The sequence below is a fragment of the Anas acuta genome, chromosome 4 (assembly GCF_963932015.1).
Source record: "Anas acuta chromosome 4, bAnaAcu1.1, whole genome shotgun sequence".
NCBI classification, from domain to species: domain Eukaryota; kingdom Metazoa; phylum Chordata; class Aves; order Anseriformes; family Anatidae; genus Anas; species Anas acuta.
In genome coordinates, this window is record NC_088982.1 from 12,885,743 (window position 1) to 12,907,120 (window position 21,378).

The following is a 21,378-nucleotide window of genomic DNA, read 5'->3' on the forward strand; positions in this document are numbered from 1 at the left end:
ATTGTAGGTAGCTATTTAAGCAGAATGTGTGAAACCTTACACAAACTTTTCATAGAAATGCAAAACTACAATCCTTAAAATTTTTGAGTTTTTTAATGTTCCTCTCATCCTACATGGAAAGGCATTTCAGTGAGTCTAATCAGTTGAACATGTAAATTGTATGGCTATTTGTCCGTACGTGTTGGGGTAAGGTCAAATTACTTAGAGAGAAAAATTGTTTGTTCTCTGAATTATTTTTTTTTTTTGTTTATTTTCCATGAATAAAACCACTACATGCTGGCAAAACCACTCAAGTGAATTCTTTAAAATTAAAGCTGTTGATGTAAGTGAGGCTGCAGCATCTCTCCCCCTCTCATTTCACCACATCCAGTAGGGAACCTGTGGTGCAGCATCGAACACTCAGGTACTGGCCACAAGACCCAGGTACTGGCACAGGACCCAGATCTGGTCTCCTCACATTCTATATATGATGCCTATGCCATGTTGGCCATCTCTTCTAAGTAAAAGACACCAGACACTCAGCTAGAGCTAACCAGTGCAAAACACAGAAAACTTGTCTGAAGTCTTGTTCTCTGCATCACTTAAATGCTTGAGTCAGGACTACATAAAACATTTCTTGGCATGTTTTAAGTACATTTGTAGAAGTAAGCTGCCCAGCATCAGGTCAGCACTCTGGGCATAGGGGCAAGTGGCCAATTCTGGTCACATGTTTGGTGTTGTATCCTATTAATCCCCCAAACCGGAGAGCTATTTCTGAAAAAGACAAGTCTGCTCCAGTGCCTGGGACTGCTTTGACATGTTCACAGCTGGTATGGAGGTGTCCTGAAGCTGCCTGCCTGATTCATCTATGTGCAGGTCTACACAGTGCATTATTTGCTGTGAAAATGCACAGTGGATTAATTCCAATTTCTTGGGCAAACACTTTTACTCTATGTTATTATGCATAAGTGAGGTAACACAGTGACCTTCATTTCCCTGAATGGCATTTTCAGAATATGGTAATTTTCTGATATTTTGCCATTGCGTGGTTTTTACATGTGCTTTGAGCATGCCTGTTAGAGAAAGTCTCTTGTAGACACACATATCTGTTTTCTAGAACCAAAATATGTATAGTTTCTAGTTAACCATCTCCTTGTGTTAGAGCAATTCTGCATATAGAAAATTAAAACAGCAGATATGTAGGAAATCACAGGTAGGACAAATCACTCCTATTCTTAGTGGACAATTTGGTGGGACAAACGATCTTTAGGAGATGCCTTCTGTCCTTCACCTGCAGGGGAAGTTTGAATCATTAGCTTATCCAAGATGCTTAACTTACAGACACACAAAGACAGAACTGCATTTTACTCTCCCAGCCTTCAATCTATGCATTTAAAATATGTTATTAAAATGTATAAAATGCCCCTTAACACCACAGGTCAAACACTTAAGTGGGTAGTTACCTAGGACTCTAATTAAGCAGACAATTTTTTTGAAGAATTCAACAAAACAATGCAATTAAAGATGTGCCTAAATTCTTTTTAAATGACATGACATGTTCTCTGCTAGATCATAGCGAGAGCAGTGCAAACATAATCATGTATTCTTGTCCCCAGCTGTAGGGGTTTGCACAAAATAACAGCTGAGCCTCTCCTGAATTTGCTTCACAAAACCAAACAGAACCTGACTAAAAGCACTGTAGAGACCAAGTCTCTATCCAGTTCTTTCCTCTCTGATATTTTCCATTGTCAATACACAGGTGCTATAAAAATAAATAAATAAATCACATTTAATATTTATTATGTGGTTTTACAAGTTGAAATCCTTTTAAAATACCATTAGTTGACATTAACATATGAAATTTCTTTTATCTTTTAAATTGTCTTGAAAACTTACCCATATATGGTTTTGTGCCAGCCATAGAAGAAGCCTTTTCTGAGCCTTTCACTATGGTTGCAATGTTGAAGTCAGTGATATGAACATGTCCTGCAATTACACACAATAAAAACAGAAGACAAAATAGTATATCATACAAACTTTCCTTGCTTTATTCATTTTTTAGGAGACGATAGAAATAAAATAAATTGTCAAATTAAACAAATTACTATTAAACATTGTTCACATCTAGAAAAAATATAATGACAACAAAATGATGTTATGCTTCTTTTCCTGTGCTGTTCCTATTATTTGCTTGCGTGCTGAACCTTATGTGCTGGTCACCCCTGAACCCCCTCCCATTGTGAACAACAAGGACAGAAACTGCCTTTTCAGAGCAGTAATGTACAGGAGCAGCACTGAATTTGCTGTAGTGATGTGTGAAATCTCCCTCACCTTATCTCTAACTAGAGCTATCCCTCACAATCTCATGTACTCGTGACACCTGTCTGCCATCACATTCACTTTGGGTTACAATCAGCCTGGCTTTTCACAGTCTCCTCAGGGCAAAAAAGGAGCTGAGAAGAAAAAGGGTATTTTTATAATACAATAACTACAAAATTAGATTCATGGTAGCAGAAGAGCATGTATGTAACAACGGCAGGTCCCAAATGATCCTTCATTTGACAACAGATTACTAGATGAAAGATATGTGACGCAAGGCAGCCCGTGGGCTTGCTACCTGACCAGCAAGACAGCTGATTTAAACTCAACTAATCAGGTTGGATAGCCCCAACCTGCCATCATTATTTTTTCCCTAGTGTAGTTTATGACAAGTGTAGGTTAAATTACTCCACCACAGTGAGGCAATAGTTGCTAATCCTGACTTGCCCTAAGCAGGTAAATAAATGCAAATCCACCCTGAAAACACATCTGCAGACTTTTAGCCCGATAATTCTGCTGGTAGGTTTTGCATCTTCTTAGGGCTAATTTCATTCTGTGGAGAGATGCAGACATTATACTGCCTGTGATTTCACTTGGCAATGCCATTGTGGAAGGTGGAGTACAGAAAATATGGTTAATGTGGAGCACCAAAGGTGCTCCCTTCCTCAGCTTAACCATGCACTCAGATCAGGATTAAGACATTTTGTCTTTAGCTAGAATCTTGAATGACAGTTTCCTCTGAGTTTTTTTTTTTTGTTTGTTTGTTTTGTTTTGTTTTGTTTTTTTCTGATCAGGATCTCATCCTCATTCAGTCCACAGTGTGGAGCAGGCTTTGGGCATGATGCAGTTATTGAGTGAAGGAGGTTGTTATCATGTTTGCTGCCAAAGATGAAAACAGTGTAACAAATGACTTGGTTTTGGTCCTGACACTGCACGTTTCCCCAGTGCCTGACTGAGAAACAGCAATCTTAACAGACGATTATGCTGCTCTGACAGTCTAACCTAGAAGTCTGTAGTGTCTACCTGCCAGCCTCTAAGAAGCCTGCAGTCACCCATGTGTGAACTTAAATTTTCAGTCCCCTCATTTGGCCAGGTCTGAGCTGGTTTTGAAACTAAAAAATAAGGCACATCCCGTTGCCAAAATTATACCTTTTCTTCAAATGTGAGACACAGCATGCTTTTTGCAGTTTTCTCAAGAGCTTCTTACATTTTGGTGATGCTTTCCTTCTAAAGACACCCTGCCCAGAATATATCCACACAAGGCAGGCAAAAACTGTGCAAAGATGCAAGCAATCACTTCATAAAGGGCAGAGGGAGTTGGGTTCCCATAACAAAAGTTAGTGTGCACAGCCTGGCCTGCCGTCAGGTTTCAAAATGGCATTTCTCCTTACTGGTGGCTGCAATTCATGGCTGGTAAGGAGCATGTCTGCAGACTATTCCTGCAGTAAAACACCACAGCAGAAAGCTTCTTGAAAAAGATAATTGAACCACATACAGCCACCTCATGGTAGCAATGTTTTAAGTAATTCCATGTGCATCATACAATGAAAAACTATAAGGATCCCAGCAGTCTAACAAATTCTTCTCTCTCTCACTCTTTTTTTTTTTTGACAGATAAATATGAAGTTTTGTCATTTAAATGACACCACTGTAAGTGATTCTCCCTATTAGAGTGCCAGCATGATAGCCTGTTGTAAAACACCTATCACATAATATCCATTCAGACTGATCCAAACAGTTGATTTGCAATGAAAATTGCTTCTCCTGCAGTGCATTGTTTTCTGTCCCTTTTATTAGATTTGTTTTCATTTAGCAAAACCAAAATAGCACACATGTGAAGTGTTATATATGCCATGTTGATGTTTCTTTGTAAAAAATGCTTTCTGCTGGGCAAGGGGTAGGACCTACAGGTCTCCTCTTCATCCTGCTGCTGATACAGCAGCAATGCTCTGCTCCTATGCTCATGGCACCACACAGGAAAACCACATCTATACCACTGTGGAGGAGGCTGATGAAAAAAAATCTACCTTTTTTCTTCCATGGCCCATGGGCTGCCTGCATGGGCTGCCTTTGCCTGTGGCTCAGAGGGCTGCTAATTTACTGTGGAGTACAAGCAAGGTGTCCTGTGCTGCCATGGGGACACCAAACAGCACTTGGTGGGAGCTGTGGGAGGGAGAGAAGCTGTATCTGGGATGAAGCTAGAGCAGGAGCTGAATGGGAACAAACCCTGGGATGGAGCCAGAGCAAGGGGTGATGGGGAACATTCCCCCTCACAGTGCAACCCTGCTGAAGTTTTGGCAGTGGAGGAGGGCTGGAGGGATGGTGAGGCAGAGTTCTGCCCATCTGCACACAACTTTCAGTAGTTTCAACCTCTTTGAGCCCAGGGACTTGCATTTTAAAAAAATAAAAATAAAAATTCATGGTGTAAATATTTCAGGTGACAAGAAAACCCCAGTTTTCTATAGGAGTCTTTCTAATCAGCCTCTAAGATATTTTTACATTGACTGTTGCATGTAGGAAAAAGAAAGATAGCTATTACTGCAGTAAACATGCTACAATACCGGCTACTTCATGCTGTTTCCAAGATTTCAGTTCATGGGAACATTTTCCCATCTGAGCTTCACGTCTTTGTATTTGATCTCCATTTCTGGATATTATCTTGAACAACAAATGATGACCAAACCCAAGCCCAGTACCCTCACTCTCTCCACAGGTGTCAGGTATTGAATTGGGGAGCACATCAGTACCACTTGGTTTTAGTTGTTAAGGGCAATAAAGACCAGGAGCACACAGCAGGTTCAGCAATACTAACTAAATTCAGATATCACAGGGGAAGAGCTCATTGCTTAGTCTCCTTGACTGCATGACCCCTTTTGGTAATAAGAGGCTGGTAGAGAGAAATGAAGACAAAAGACCACATTCTTCTGGTTCTCTGCAGAGTGGTTTTTATAAAATTTCATGTATAACAACATACACATTCTAAGCAGAAAATATATCGATGGCAGTTGTTTTAAGAATTGCATTCATCTAGAGGGAGAATTTGTAAGTTAATACCTACAACAGTGTGTGGCTTTTAGAAGCTTTATGGATGCACCTCAGAAGTGCTGAATGCATATATACCTCACTTCTCCAAATCCCAATATCTGAGCCAAACAACTATTATTAATTTTTGTTAAATGAGAAAAAAAATCAGAATTACAACTAAAACAGGTCCTTAAAGGTGGCTGAGGCTGGCTGACTAACATTTAGCAGAGAAAAAAAGTACATGATTTCAAACCTTATTGAATTTCCCAGGGTAAGAAATTGAAGGGGTGAATGCGAGGGCAGAGAGAAAAAAATATCAGACTAGAGTTAATACTGCCAGCTCAATATGCATCAGAGCTGATGGCAAATATCAGCATAGAAACGTTTTGGAGCAAATTCAGATCCAGTATGCCCTTAAAGGGTCAAACCTATGAACTATTTAAAAAACACCTCTTTGGGCTCATCTGTACCATGTACAAGAGCATCAGCTTGTATCCTGGTGAACTTGGCATGACTTGGCAGCCTGCCACTTATCATCAGGGAGACTGTTAGAAACCTGATGTTTCTGCTATAGGTGGATTCAGAAAGGTTTCAAAGGGATAAGCTGCTTAATCGCTGTGTAGGCATGCAAAACTTTCAAATATATTTCCAAAGTGTAGATAGCTTCAGGTTAAAGAGGTATGCTCAGAACACTCTGTTAATCAACATCAGAGGGTTAAATGAGATAAAGTCCCTGAATATTGTCTGTGGATACGATGAAGATAAACCCTACTGCAGACACACCAGGTACATCTTCAGTAGAGACTTTATGACTCCCAGACAATGCACAATGTTGCCAGTTATGCTGTTCAGAAGTCAGCAGTCATGGATCAAAGTATTGAATTTATGTGTAGTGTTGTAGTGTTTTTTTTTTTGTGTGTTTTTGTTTGTTTGTTTGCTTGCTTGTTTGTTTGTTTGTTTATTTATTTCATCCTATTTCTGGTTTTAAGGCCAAGATTGCTTGTTGGCTGTATTTTTCAGCTTTGCTGTTAACTTTCAAAAGAGAGATGAGATTCTCATATAACCAAGGAAATAGAGTTTTAAGGAAAGTTTTGATGATCATAAAATAATATGATCATATATAAAAAGGCACATAAAAATGCCAACTTTAGTCTGCCTTACTCCCTCATATGCGAAATGATTACTAAATAAAATTATCACTATTAGAGATGCAAAAATCCAATCTATAAAAAGATATTGCTTTTTTTTTTTTTTTTTATATCATGAAGATGGAGAATAAGGTAAATGTAAGATATTATTCATCAAATTCTGCAACTTTAGAAGCAGGAGACACTTTTTAGAAAGTAACATTTCAAAACAGATTAAAGAAAACTCTTTTCTTTCATGAAGGATGGTGAACTTCTAGAACTTGTTTCTCCATGTGGTTGGAGCAATAATAGCAGCAACTTCAAATAGGAAGTAGATGAATGCATTAACAAAAGACCATCCAGATTCTAACAGGAATATACAAAGATAAAAAATTATTAACAATGTGGATAATAGGGAGTGCTGAATCATTTGATGACTAAAAGCGGCAAAAGGCACTCCCTGTGATGAGTATCTCCTTTTGCCAATGGCTGTGACAGAATGCTGGCTGAGATACTGTGTCTGATTCTACAGGGAATTCTTCCTTGGTAAGCCATGCAGGGATCTTACAGGGTTGTGTGAAATAATGCTTTGAAATGCTTTCCCAGGAGGATATAAAACCCTTGCAAATTTTCTGTAAGTAGAGCATAACAATGGTGTGGTCACCCTGCACAATGCTAAACCTGGATGTCTAGAGCAGAGCTTTATGATTTCTGCAGGATGACCAGAAATGTTAATATCAATGGTACTACCAAGTAGCTATAGAAATAGCAAGTAATCATCCCTGGAAAAAAAAGACAATGTACCAATCTGGTTGCCACATTTTTTCCTGTGTTTTAGACATTCCATGTCTCCTCAGATGACATAATAGCTCCTTAGATCCTTAAGACATTTTAAGGCATCTTTAATTTCTTCAACAATTCAAGAAAAATACAACATGGATGAGATTTGCCAGCGCTCAGTTCTAAACACTGTCATTTCAGACATATTGATCTAAACCATTAAAGTGAAAGGAGTAGTGGGGGAAGCAGAATACTGTTATTATGAGAATTCTGTAATGTTTTTCTCTGTACAACACAGTAATAATAGCTCTCCTGAACCACAAGCTAGTCCCTTCAGCTATCATGGAATAACTATTTCAGATGCATGTTAGCAGAACAGAGCACTACTACTAAATTCAGAGATTAGTGTTAGTTATAAGAGAGTTTTCTGAGAAAGTAGAGAGGCAAATAAAATAGAAGAGCTTTATGGGTGGTATTTGTTTCCTTAGAGAGGTCTAATTCTGGTTTAGAGAGAGAACTGAAATGAAACACCACACTGCTTCTGCTCCAGCACACTGAAAACATTCTTAATCTCTCTACTCAAGGAAGAGTTTTCTATGAGGGAGTAAATCTCTGCAGGAGGTCATCTTCTGGTAGGGGCTGGAACATTATTTTCAGCATCTATTTTCCCAGTTCTCATATAGCATTACATGTCTTGTGTTCATCACACATTTATACCCATCAATGCAACAGAACCTCTGCTCAGCAATGTTGAGATGTGGCTTTACTGAAAAGTACTTGGGAAAATTCAGGCTTGGTCTGATAGAATGATTTTTAACAAGATACATATGTTTAATGATTTTTTGATTTGATGTTTAGATTAACCATTTTTATGGATTGAGAAAAATCTCCTGTTTTTGCTACTTTCATATTCCTGAGGTAGGTTTCCTAAGTCATACAGATAAACTGTAGACCAACTGGTTTCAACAACCAGAAATATCTATGATCCTAGTGTAAGCTATAAAAGTCAGTCAGCATAATGTGATTCTGTGATTCTGTAATGGCTTGAAGATATCAGGCAATGTGAAAGGACTTCAACCAAAACAGGTTTCTCTGGTGAGGTCAAAGAAATTTAATTTATTGAGACAAACTCTCAGTCCTAGATTTTGTGCATATCCAATTCCATAACACTTTTGGGTAAACATGGTTGTTTTATAAATTGTAAGAAAGAATGAAGAGTACAGTGAAGCATATGGGAAACTGTTATACCATCCTGGAGGCCACAGGCTAAAATAAAGTTCCTGTGCACCTGGTTAGACCTGTATCAGGTGAATATGTTATGCTTCTTATACAGCCTACCATATTTAGGGTGGCATATTGAGCACATCTTTCTGTTAAGTGAAAGCTGATAGTTCCTTAAAAAATACGTTATTGTGATATGTTGCAACGTAATTGAAGTTTTTTGGACTTCAAGGATAGGATTCATCTGGCTAAATGCAAATCTATGAGCTGGTTATCCACACAAAACTTCCTAAGTATTATTCACTGAAGAGAAATGCATGCTAGTGTTTAGTGCAGACATCTAAAATAGCTCAGGTTTAATCAGATTTAAATCAGATTTCTGTTATCTGTAAAAGAAGCTTAAGATGACTAGCATGGTACAGATGCATGTCCTATTGGTGTCACATCATATAGTGAACTCTTACCTAGGCTGGGAGAACTACATTTTACAGTCACATAACTGGTTTGTGAGCCAAGGATCTGTGAGCTGATTAATTGTGCCAACCTAGGCCTATCTGCAAGCCAGGAGAAGCATGGTTATTACATCACTTGTCTGCAGGTGTGCTATGAGGGAGCAGCAGTATGCTGCTTTGCAAAAAAAGGGGGCTATCCATCCCCAAATTTCCAAGCACTCTATAGATATCTTTGCTGATCATTTTATAGTCACCAAAAAATGATTTTGCAGCATATTACTGACTCTGGTGTTGCTTCTTCTCTACAATACTTGAGCTCCCATAGGAAAACTCTTCCAAGAGGCTGATTTTATGCTGTAATTGACCTTGATGAGGGGCAAGAAGAGATAAGGGTAACAGTACTTCAAAGTCTGTCAATCAGAGATTTAACACTCTCATAGTCATTTCATGTTGCCTTTGACATCTTTAATTCACCCAGGACTTAAAGACAAGAGATTTCTATTTCATGCTTATTTGCTGATATTTGTGTCTAGGGAACATTAACTCTTACGAGTCAAACACTGAATACCCAAAGTCCTAGATGGTTTAAAACTCAAATATGATTTAGCTTTATTGGCTTCAATATTCCCAGGGACAAACTCCAGCTGTTTGCAATGTTACCTCTTTAATCAATTTTAACTTGTATACCCAGCAGCTCTGCAACAGATTTTGAAAAATAATGGTAACTTTGGCATCATTTCAAGTCTGTATTTTCTCAGAGATTAACTGTTCTTAATCAATTTCTGAGGTGTACAAAGCAAAACAAGGCTTTCCCACAGCAGCAAACACACATCTTTTTTCCATTTTGTCTTCCCCTTGTATTTCTTTTCTAACCGACACAAGGTTAATGTTTTCATTATTTTTATTTTCTCATGTCCTTGTTATGAATAGTTGCAAAAAGATGCATGACATTTTAGAAAAATGCTTCTTATATTGCCTATATGTTTACATTGGAAAAAAAATAGTATTTCATACCACTTATACCCCACATTTTTAGTTTGAGATCATGGAATTAGTGTTTAAACTTCAAAGCTGATTATGTTGCCTGGTCATTTTAGACATAATTTGTGCCAAAACAATATATGGTACCTCAAAAATTTTACAGAGACTTTAGACACACATTTCCAAATTCCATATTTAAATTCAGGAAAATAATTTCAGATACATACATGAGAAATAATTTGTTATTTTAAATTTTCTAGCCCTTCAGGAGTTCAGACAAAGAGAAAATAAGTACTTAGTACTGCTCTACTGGAAGATCCCTAAACAGTGATTGCAATGACTTTAATTGTGTTATTAAAATATTAACTTTGTTTTGCCAGATGTCCCTTGTGATCTCCAGTCATATTAAATTCCTTCATGTTCAGGTCTTTCAAGTGTCAGATCAGCATTTTTTTGGTTTTCGATAGGAAGGGATATTACAAAAGGCCCAAGATGGACAGAGGGACATGCAGAGAACATCCAGATTTAGATTGGAACCCATCATCTCAGGCTGACTGACAAAGCATGAGCCACCATGTTACAGAGAGCCCACAAATTAGAGATATCTGAGAGAAAACAGTCAAAATTCACTTACCGTGCTCATCCAGTAGTATGTTGTCAGGTTTGATATCCCTATAAAATAAGGAAATGAATACATTATATTTCATACCAAAAGAAGACCTGCAATTTTAAAAGTTTTACCATCTTGTTATGCAGGCCAAGTCATTTAAATTATTATAAAACCGATGAAAGCCATGTCATGCAAAAAGGCATGCAGATTTTTATCTGCATCTTTTTACTGGTCTGAAAAAACATGCATACTAAAGAGGCTTTCTAGGTTTCCATTTCATGTGGTTCTGTTTTCATATGGTTAGCATTGACATGGATTTGGTTTTCAAGATAATAAACATTATTCTTTATAGCAGTCAGAACAATGAAATGGAAGATTTGCATCTTGGAGGTGCCTGATTGCCTCAGGGACTCTGTGCTTGACAGACCCAAGAAATCACTTAATTGGAAACATCAGTGATCTAACCTTTCTGCCAGACCCCACTAATCTGCCATGCTCATGGACATGATCACTCACATTTTGTAGAGTCCAGCTAGCTATTCTATACTGCCTGGGTAAGTCTAGCAGATCCCTTTTTAGCCCTTGAATCCCCGCTTAGTTGTCTATAATGGCAGGTAGCATCTAGAGGAAGGAATGGGTCTAAAAGGAAGGGTGGAGATCATGATTTACAAAACATCAGCTTAACTCTGCAGTTCTTGGCACAAGGAAAATGTATTGCCTTTAAGATCATCTATTTCGGGATCATTTTAAGTTGACCTACATTCAGGCTGCTCTCAAAAGGGATGGAGACAGCTTTTCTCCACCACTGCTGGGAATTCACACCCTTTCTTGGGCCAGAATTCCCCTTGACATGGAGAAATTCAGGGGAAAGTCATCTCTTCCTTTTGCCAGCCTGGCCTGCTCTCTCATTTCGCTCACCCTGTGGCTTGGTGAGGGTGTTGTGGAGCTGGTACATGGCACTGCCTTTTCACTGCAGCTTGCACCTAATGCAATTTTGTAGCAGTGTTCTTGCTGTGGCACCGCCAGAAGGGGAGATGCATTGGTCCGCCTTGAGCAAAACATTTGGCTAATTTCTCCATTGATCTCAAAAGACAAGGCACTGCAAACTGCCAAAATCCAACAAATGAGCCTGCAAATGAATTCCAAAGACTTCTTTCAGTGTGTCTTATTTTAGCTAAGGGATGTCTTGATTATTCCAATTTAAACATTTCTCAATAAAACCTCTCCTGACTGAAATATATACTTATATACACTTAGACTTCACTAACAAGTTTTGTCCAATGTTCCCATAAATGGAATGAAATGGACTCTGCACTTCTCACATGGGTAAAAATAATAGAGTCACAGCCAGGTACATTAAGATCTTTCAGTGTCTTAATAATATCAGTGATATGTACAACATCACTTCAAATTGTTTTCCCCAACTTAAAGAAACAACAACAAAATAGAATTGGAATAGTAAAATCACCAGTACTTCACTGAAAATAAAACTGAGGAAAAGGAGAAATTCAGCTTTAAGAACTACTATCATATCTATAGCAATGCCATTCCCAGGGATTGGTCATTACAAGCCCATGATTTTTCAATTTTTATTTATTTATTCATTTATTTATTTATTTTTAGGAAGAGTTTGAACAATACGAATATGTGCTACGATTTTGCACCATAACATAGAGTATATATTTTTATTGCCACCAGAAAAGACATTGACAAATCTACTTGACGACTGCATATAACATGAAATGTATTCTACATGCAGTTGTATCTGCAACATTCAGAAATTCGAGCAGTAAAATTAGTTCCATGCTTGTCTTTCTGTGACTAACTCAGGCAGTAGCTTATACTTGGTACAAATGCACAGACCATAGAGCCTTTCCTGACTAAAGGATCTTTTCCACTACTGATTTTACTCATTTTGCTCTGAGGCAGGTACAGCAAGGTGTTTTGCCTTGCAGTGGCAACCTGATAGACTCATAACCATGTCTCAGATCTCAACCTATTTTACACTGCTTTTACAGCAAGCAAATGTCATAGGTTAACTTAAGCCAGAAGGAGAACAAGTTTCCTAAGTATGTTTTCCCCCAGAATGTAAGATACTGCTGTTTTCGGATCATGTGCTTGGAGATGCATAGATTTACATGACAAGTGAGAAAGCAAAGCACAGATTAACAGTGAAGAGTGTGCCTGTGTGCCTTCCAATAGCAGTCTGTAATGTGCTTATCATCAGTTTTCTGCACAGCACTAGAAGATCAGAGCTCCAGAAGTAGCTTGTTGAAATCTCCATACACTGCAGAGGAACAAGCCCACAGCCAAAACTTAGCACTTTTGAGGCCTTTGAGTGGCCAGTGGGGAGGATTCAACAGACTCAGTGTCAATACTTGGCAGGTCTAGGAGCATTGCAATTATAGTTGCTGGATATATTCAGAACTGAGAGCTTACAGTTTTATCCAGAAGACAGATATTTCCTTTAAATAACTCTTTGGGTAAATTCGTTTAAATAGTGAAAACACTGTTTATATACAAAGGTGGATTTAAAAGATAAAAAACTCTTTAGTTAAGCAGTTTAAATTCAAAAATGTTAAATAAGTGAAATTCTGTTTTGACTACACATCAAATTTTCAGAAAACATTTCCCATCTTAGCAAGCATGTTCAAACATGCACAAGCAGTATATGAAATCCAGTGCCTTAACTTCAGGGTTTTCCTGCTATGCATATCCCCAGCTGAGAGGATGAATTGAAAGACTTGTTTCATAATCCAAGTATCATGAACTAGCTCACAAGAGAAACCTAATGACTTTTGCAAATAGCAAATTAACTTACATTAGAGATTCAGAAGAGCCCTGGGCTGCCTTCAAACCTTTCATTTACAGCTGTCTTTGACACTGATTTCACAACCACAACTTTCCCAGTCTGTACTGTTGCTACTCCAGCTCTTTTTTTTTTTTTATACACAGAAAAGTCAGACACTCATAGAAATGGGCCTTCAAAGTCTTCACTCAGTGACAGGACCAAGCATAATTAATGTAACAGCTGAACCAAAACCTCACAGTTGAAGACAGATGAGAAAAATATTGGGGGGGGAAATTATTCCACTTGTTGCTATTGCCTGTGAAAATTTTTATAGCTTTCTTCAATTGCCCAGCTAAAAATGTCAAATAAAGCTGCCTGAAAGCACATTAAGAAGGTGCTCCATATACTTTCTAAGTAATAAAGAATGATTAATCATCTATTTGTATCTTCTATAATGTCTAGACTGAAGGGAGATTCACTGCTTTAAGACATTCCCTCTACATGGAAGAAATCCAAGAGTGTTGCTCAACTCATATTCACTGCATATTGCTAATCAGAGTCCCCTGAACTCACTTGAAAGGCTCACAATGATTATAAAGGATTAAGGTTCAAGTATTTTCAGTTTAAATTGCTGCTTCTATCCATGTTCCTTTCTGGTATTACTAGTTGGGGTAGAAGTGACTTTCTAAACTGAGAAATGAGAAGGTTGTATAGTCTACATCCTTTGAGATTTTCAAGACCTAACTAGATAAAAGCCAAACAACCAGGTCAGATACAACTGACCCTGTAGTGAGCAGAATCATGGAGCAGAGGCCTCTGGGCATTCCTTCCGACCTGAATTTGTGAGTCTATGAAACATAATGTATCCAATTGTCCATTGTTCTTTTTCCTCCTCCATTTAACTGCAAGGAAGTTCACGAAAGATATAAAAGGGACTTGGAAAGGGACTGTATATATGTATTCAGTGAGTCTTCGATATATTCCACTGCAATTGGAAGCTAGTCAGAACTCCTACATGTTAAAATTTTTCCTGGGGCTTGAATACTCGTGAAGAAAATAATAGGAATAAATAGTCTATCTCCAGAACGAAGGTAGTTTAAAATTCAAATAATCTGCAGCTCATTATAGGTGTAACTTAATATTAATTTTTACATGTATCATTTGCCATCCAGATGTGTAAGGATGCGATCAGGAAAGCCAAGGCACAGATGGAACTGAACGTGGCAAGGGATGCAAAGAATAACAAGAAATTATGTAGGTACATTGGTCAGCAAATAAAGGCCAAGAAGAGTGTACCCTTCTGATAAGTGAGAAGGGAGAATGGTAACAACAGACATGGACAAGGCTGAAGGTACTCAGCAACTTCTTTGCTTGTCTTCACTGCCAATCAGGCTTCCCGTGTCTCTCATTTCCCTGAATCTGAGACCACCTGATGAAAATGAACAAATCCAAGTCCAAGAGGCCTGATGACATGCATCCTAAATGAATTGGTTGATGGAGTTGTCACGCCTGTCTCCATCATATTTGAAAAGTCCTGGCAGTCAGGTGAAGTCACTGGTGACTGGAAAAAGGGAAACATCACTCCCATTTTTAAAAAGGTTAGAAAGGAGGACCCATGGGGACTGGCAACCAGTCAGCCTCACCTCTGTGCATGGCAAGATCATAGAACAGATCCTACTAGAAGCAGTATCAAGGAACATGCAAGACAAGGAGGTGATCCATAACAGCTACCACAGCTTCACCAAGGGCAAATCATGCCTGTTCAATCTGGTGGCCTTTTATGTTAGAGTGACTGCATCAGTTGACAAGGGAAGAATGACTAATCTACCTGGACTTCTACAATGTTTTTGACACAGTCCCACGTGACATCCTTTCTCTAAACTGGAGAGAGATGCATTTGAAGGGTGGATTAGATTTGGTGGATAAGAAATTGGCTGGATGGCCACACGAGAGATCAATGGTTCTACGTCCAGGTGGAGCATGGTGGTGAGTGGTGTTCCTTGGGGTTCTGTCTTGGGACCGGTACCGTTTAAGATCCTTACCAGTGACATAGAAAATGGGATAGAGTGCACCCTCAGCAAGTTGGCAGATGACACCAAGCTGAGTGGCGTAGCTGATACAACAGAAGGAAGGGATGTCACCCAAAGGGATCTGGGCAATCTAGAAAAGTAGGCCCACGTGAACCTAATGAAGTTCAACAAGTCCGAGTGCAATGTGCTGCACTTGTGTCAGGGTAATCACAGATATGAGACTGGGAGAAGTACTCACTGAGGGGGATATGGGGGGTCTGATGGATGAAAAGCTCAACACGAGCCAGCAGCCCAGAAGGCCAACTGCATCCTGGGCTACAACAGCAGAGTGGCCTGCAGGTGGAGGGAGGGGTTTTCCCCCTCTGCTCTGTCCTTGTGAGGCCCCACTTGGAGTGCTGCAGCCAGGTCTGGGGCCCTTAGCACAAGAAGAATTTGGAGCTGTTAGAGAAGGTCCAGAAGAGGGCCACAAAGATGATCAGAGGGCTGGAGCACCTGTCCTATGGAGAAAGGCTGAGAGAACTAGGGATGTTCAGCCTGCAGAAAGGAAGGCTCTGGGGAGACCTCCTTGCAGCATTTCAGTATTTAAAGGGGGCTTATAAAAAAGACAGAGTGCAAATTTTTGCTTGGGCAGATAGTGATAGGACAAGGGGGAATGGTCCTAAACTAAAAGAGTGTAGATTTAGATTAGATGTAATGTGGAAATTCTTCACTCAGAGGATGGTGAAGCACTGGCACAGGCTGCCCAGAGAAGCTGTGGATGCCCCATCTCTGGAGATGTTCAAGGCCAGGTTGGATGAGGCCCTGGGCAACCTGGTCTGGTGGGTGACATCCTTGCGCATGGCAAGGGGGTTGGAACTGGATGATCTTAAAGGTCTCTTCCAACCCAAGCCATTCTGTGATGATTCGGCAAAGACTGCAAAGCATGTGGTGATGGTATGTGCTCTAAAGCTTGAAATCCAGAGCAATCTCCAAAACGTTTTACATGTACTGCTACAAAATTGCAAACATGATGTCACTTTTGTTTTCTATTAATCTTGCCTAGACTTCAAATATTGATCTAGAAATGAAAGGCTTGTGGTTGATGAAATCAATAGTTTCCTGAAAGAAATATTGAAAAAATATATAATTTGTTGTAATTTAACACAATGGTAGGTCTTTCAGGTTACCTGATTTCATATCATTTGAAAGAAAACAGACAAAAAAAAAAAAAAAAGAAAAGGTGTGGGGAGAGCAAAACAAAAAAGTCAAACAAACAAACAAAAAAATGCTGAGATTAAACAACAAATAGACTGAATTGTTTAGTTAACAGAAGAGATCTGTAAGATGTTATGTGACAGGTATATCAAATAATAAATAGTATCTAAATGGTCAGTAGAGCTTTTCTATTTGCTTTTGGAACATGAAAGCAAGGTTCATATTTCATAAAAATGAAGTGAACTAAACAAACAGGGTTTTATTTATACAACTGAGAATTAAACTCAAGTTGATTACTACAAGACATAATTGCATAAAAATGCTTAGGAAGCTTAAACAAAGATTTAGCCATTGATGTGAGTAACAGAAATACCAGCTAGAGCTCCTCCAGCTGAGATTAATCTAATTGATTTAGGAAAGCACTTCTACAGCAAGTACAGATGCTGGCTTCCCCTCACCTTTTTGAAACACATCAATAATAATTCTAAATGCAAGGTCTATGCTTGTTCTTAAACCTGTGAGAATTGAAAAACTAACGTTGCCCATCTGTTTTATTCTGCTTTTGTATTTGCAGCAAACATACAGTCACTACAGACTAATTTTCTGCCTTTAAAAAAAATTATGATTTCCTTCTTCTGCCTATGTTTTCTCTTTATTTCATCAAAAGATTCTTTTGTTTCCAACAAACGGACAGCTATTCTTTGCCACTCCAGGATACTTTTTAGTACAATCAGAGGAGTTATTTTAGCTACAACAGTTCTGGATAGGTCTGAATTTATATGTGTAATAACCTTTAACCCTTTATTTGTATCAGTAAAATGTAAAGTACATTCTTTCAACTTTATTCAACTTTATATCTGGTGGATTTTGTTCTTTGCCTTGCTGTCTCAGAGCAAGATTTAATGTATTATCACATTTCCATTCTCTTGAGCTTCTAAAATCCCATAGTAACATCTATGAGCATTTTTGTTGATAGCAGTTTTACCAGCATGACTCATTAGAAGTATTTTCACTTTTAGCAGTGATTGGTTTTCTCTGAATGTGGAATGTTGAGGTTTCAACTCTTCTCCAACCTAAGATAACTTACAAAGAAAGCTCAGCTGTGTACCAATGCACATGAAGTCTTAGATATTTTTTAAAAGCCACTCTTAACTACTTTCATTTGGATAGAGAGAAAACATATTCACTCTTATTCAAAAGACAGAAACTAACATACAAAGAAGAGGTATAATATAAAACAAAAGAGGTTCATTCTAGATATAAAGAAAAAATATTACTCTGAGGGTAGCCAAACAGTGAAACAGGCTGCCCACAAGGGTTGTGCTGTCCCTGCCTGACAGGGCTACATAAAGCCCTGAGAAACCTTATCTGATCTCATACTTCATCAAGCTTTGAGCAGGAAGTTGGTCTAGAAACCCCTTAAGGTCCCTTTCAACTTGAAATTTCTCTATGCTCCTATATCTATAGGTGAGTTCTGCAGGGAGCAAAGAAGGTTTTCTCTATTCAGGTTGGCAGCAGCAGCTGAATAGCTTCATGTAAACTACCTTACCCATTTACAAACCTCCTCCAGGAGCATTGAGGATGCCTGCAGCCTACTGATGACAAAACACCATGGGTCACAAGAGATGCTCATTTTAGCCTGTATGAGATGGGCCCAAATTTATATGTATATCACCAGAGTTCACTGACTTACAGTTAAGGCAGCCTATGCCCTTGCAGAATGCTAGGATTTTTTTCTCAGAGATCATGTCAAAATATCCAACAGAGAAATTAAATTAAAATGATTTTGCATTCTTAAAAGGATACAGAAGAAGCAAGATCCAGACAAAGGCCCTTGAAATCAGTGGAAGGATTACAATGGATTGTTGCTTCATCCCTAACAATTGTTCTTGTGCTCTTTTCTTTTTAGTGCTAACAATCTAACTGTATGCTGTATAGGTTGAACCTTGAAAAACTGAACCTAAATGTTTAGGTAAGTCTTTCTATTTTCTTAATTATGCAGCTCATTTCTTATATTAATATTTTTCTCTTTATGCAGAAATAGGTATTTGAAGTTCCTTTTTTTTTTTTTTTTTTTTTTTTCACTAAGAATAAGAACGTTGTGTTAAGATCACAAAAATCATATTAACTGTTTTTTAACCTACAATGACATTCACTATCCCCTTTTCCAATCCTACTGGGCTGCATTGTGTCAAGACAGTCCCATTAATAATACCTGAAAGTGAGCATTAGTTGTACTGTTGGATATAGGGAATGCTAGACAAAGACTTGTAGTCTGCACCATTAGCTATGTGTTAAATTCTAGAGGACAGCTGTTATCATTAAGAAACACAGTAAAGAAACAACAACTTTAACAACCTCAAGTCACGCAGGGATAATACAATAACCTCAGTTTACCGAGTACCTGATTCTCTCAAGTATTAAATTATTCTCAATTATTTTCTTATAACCCTTTTATAAGGGTTACAGACTATACCTGAACAAAGCCTGTTATTTTTTCATTTTATTTTATTTTTTAAAGTTCAGTTAGTCACACTAATGTTTCACATTAAATCACAAACATATACCTGCCACATCATAATAAACTAATATGACATGAGTAATCCTGGACAATTTTCATTAAGATTAGTATTAGCTGTAGAACAGTTCTTAACAGCCATAAAAATTGCAATGACTTGGGAAATATAAGTTTCAGCCATGGAATATTCAAGTCCACATGAGACTTATCATTATATCTGAGATGTGAAGTGAACCATATCAATATATTATAAACAGGCTTCTCCTGATTATAGAAAGAAAAGTGAACAATTTCTGATTTTTCACTGAGAAGAACCTCACTTCCTTCTGATTTGATATTTAAATTCATAAATAATACACATGTATAAGGTATGTAGTTAGTAAAGACAATGAGTGCATATATAATGATTACATAAGGCAAATTTGTTGAAGCTTTGGATGAAGGAAAACTGAATATTTATGGGCCACTGTACAGAAAAGAGAGGAATTTAGTCAATGACTCTGTTTCTATAAGGGTAGCATAGAAATGATGTATCCTCAGGAGCCAAACTATGCAGAGTTCCTACACAGAGTGCTTGTTCAAAAAGTAGCCTTAATGAAGTCTTCCGTGTCCTTTCTTTCTGTCATTGACACCTTATCACTCATTTATTTTTTTAGCTTTTTGCTTCTGACCAACATCCTTCCTAGTTTCAAGAAACATTAAATTGTATTAAAACAAAATCACAGTAAGAACCTGACAGTTATTTGCTGTGACTTCTATAAGATGTACAGGAATAAAATGCTCCAGATCTCTGATTGCCAGCTCATGTACCCCTCACTTAGCTCTCACTAGTAATTGCTGCTGTGCACTGTCTTTATAAAATGACCTTCAGAGCCGTCTGTTCTTGCTCTAATGAACACTATGGCATGACATGACTCTGTGAATCACTGTAATTTTGAAATTTAAAGTCTTCAGTATAATTGGAAATTAGCTGAGAACATGTGGTATTAGATTATGAGAGATCTGGACATATATATATATATATCTTGTAGCTGTTTGTAGGAATCAAGATATGCTTCCACAAGGTGCCTGCCACATCTGACAGCAAGACCACCAATATACTTAAGTTCAAAAATGGACATTCCCAGATCAAGGTGTCTGAATAAAGCAGGAAGGAAGAAACAATTTCTGTTAATAAAAGGCACTGTTTATATGTGTGGAAATGAAATGCAGAAACAAGCAATTGAGATGCTGAAATCTCAAAGTCCTGCACTTTACATATTTAGACTTAGGCTTATTCACTGACAGCCAGAGACAAGTTGCAGAAGGAGGTTATTTGGTGTTACATGGCTTTTGCTAAGCTGAGCTATTTATAAAGAAGATTCCACCTTTTTAAGCTATTTCTCCCTTGAGAAGGGAGTAAACCCCTCTACAGTTGAGATTCAGTAATTCTGCCTGAAAGCAAAATAAACTGTTATTTATCAACAGGATGTGCATGCATGAATTTATCTTTTAAGAAGCTAAGGGCACAATAGTTCATTCAATCAACTATGCTATTTCCATATGCACCTTCTGGAGCCTGTTATGCAGAGAACTTGCAATGCCAAAGGGCATCACTTACAGTGTCCTGTTCTAGTTTGAAATATCAAAAAGCCTAAAATATTAATTGGTCTAAATTCCATCCAGTAGAACTTACAGTCAGTCCTATTTCCATCCAGGAAAAATAATAATAATAATAAAAAATGTATGTATGATTTTAATACTCCAAATAAGTCACAGAGATAAATTTACAGTTTTGCAGTGATTTACCACCAGATATGGTTTCAGAATCATCAAAGTCCAGTTAAAGATTTTTTATATGGATATACATACAGATATGAATATGGATAGATAGATATTAGATGTTTTTAAAAGATTCACTCTTTCTTTCCCTGAAGAAAGACTCAGACTAACAAACATTCAACTTTACAAGTTGAAAAATAGTCTATTTTATCACTGTGTTTAAATTCTTGTATGATAATTCAGTTAAAAATTGATAGAATCACACAGAATTCTGTGTAAAAAATAAATCAGTAAAGATTTCAGGGTTTAAAAACCATTCCATAAAACTGAAATGTCTTTTCCAAGATTCTATACATTTAGTCCCAAATATTTATCACCAAACAGAAATATGTAATTCTGTTATTAAACAATCTGTGTCATATTACTTGTGAACCTGAAGTACCTAAAAATTCAGTTGCCTTTACAAAAATAAATTGATATTTTATTGTGTTTTCCTATTTAAACGCTTCTGCGTTTTTTGAAATCTTTTGTTTTCTCTGCAATTCCCGCTCCTGGGGCTTTAATGCAGAAAAAAAAATCCATAACTACTTC

The 21,378-nt window shown here is 37.7% G+C and overlaps 1 protein-coding gene across 1 annotated transcript in view; it reads right to left on the reverse strand.

The window, feature by feature from the left end:
• The window catches only part of STK32B (serine/threonine kinase 32B), a 172,765-nt gene that overhangs the window by 43,016 nt on the left and 108,371 nt on the right, over positions 1 to 21,378 (reverse strand). The window contains exons 5-6 of the mRNA XM_068679900.1: positions 10,518 to 10,555; positions 1,876 to 1,965 (exon numbers count right to left, since the gene is read on the reverse strand). Coding sequence (XP_068536001.1) covers positions 1,876 to 1,965; positions 10,518 to 10,555 — 128 coding nt within the window. The remainder of the gene's footprint in view (positions 1 to 1,875; positions 1,966 to 10,517; positions 10,556 to 21,378) is intronic.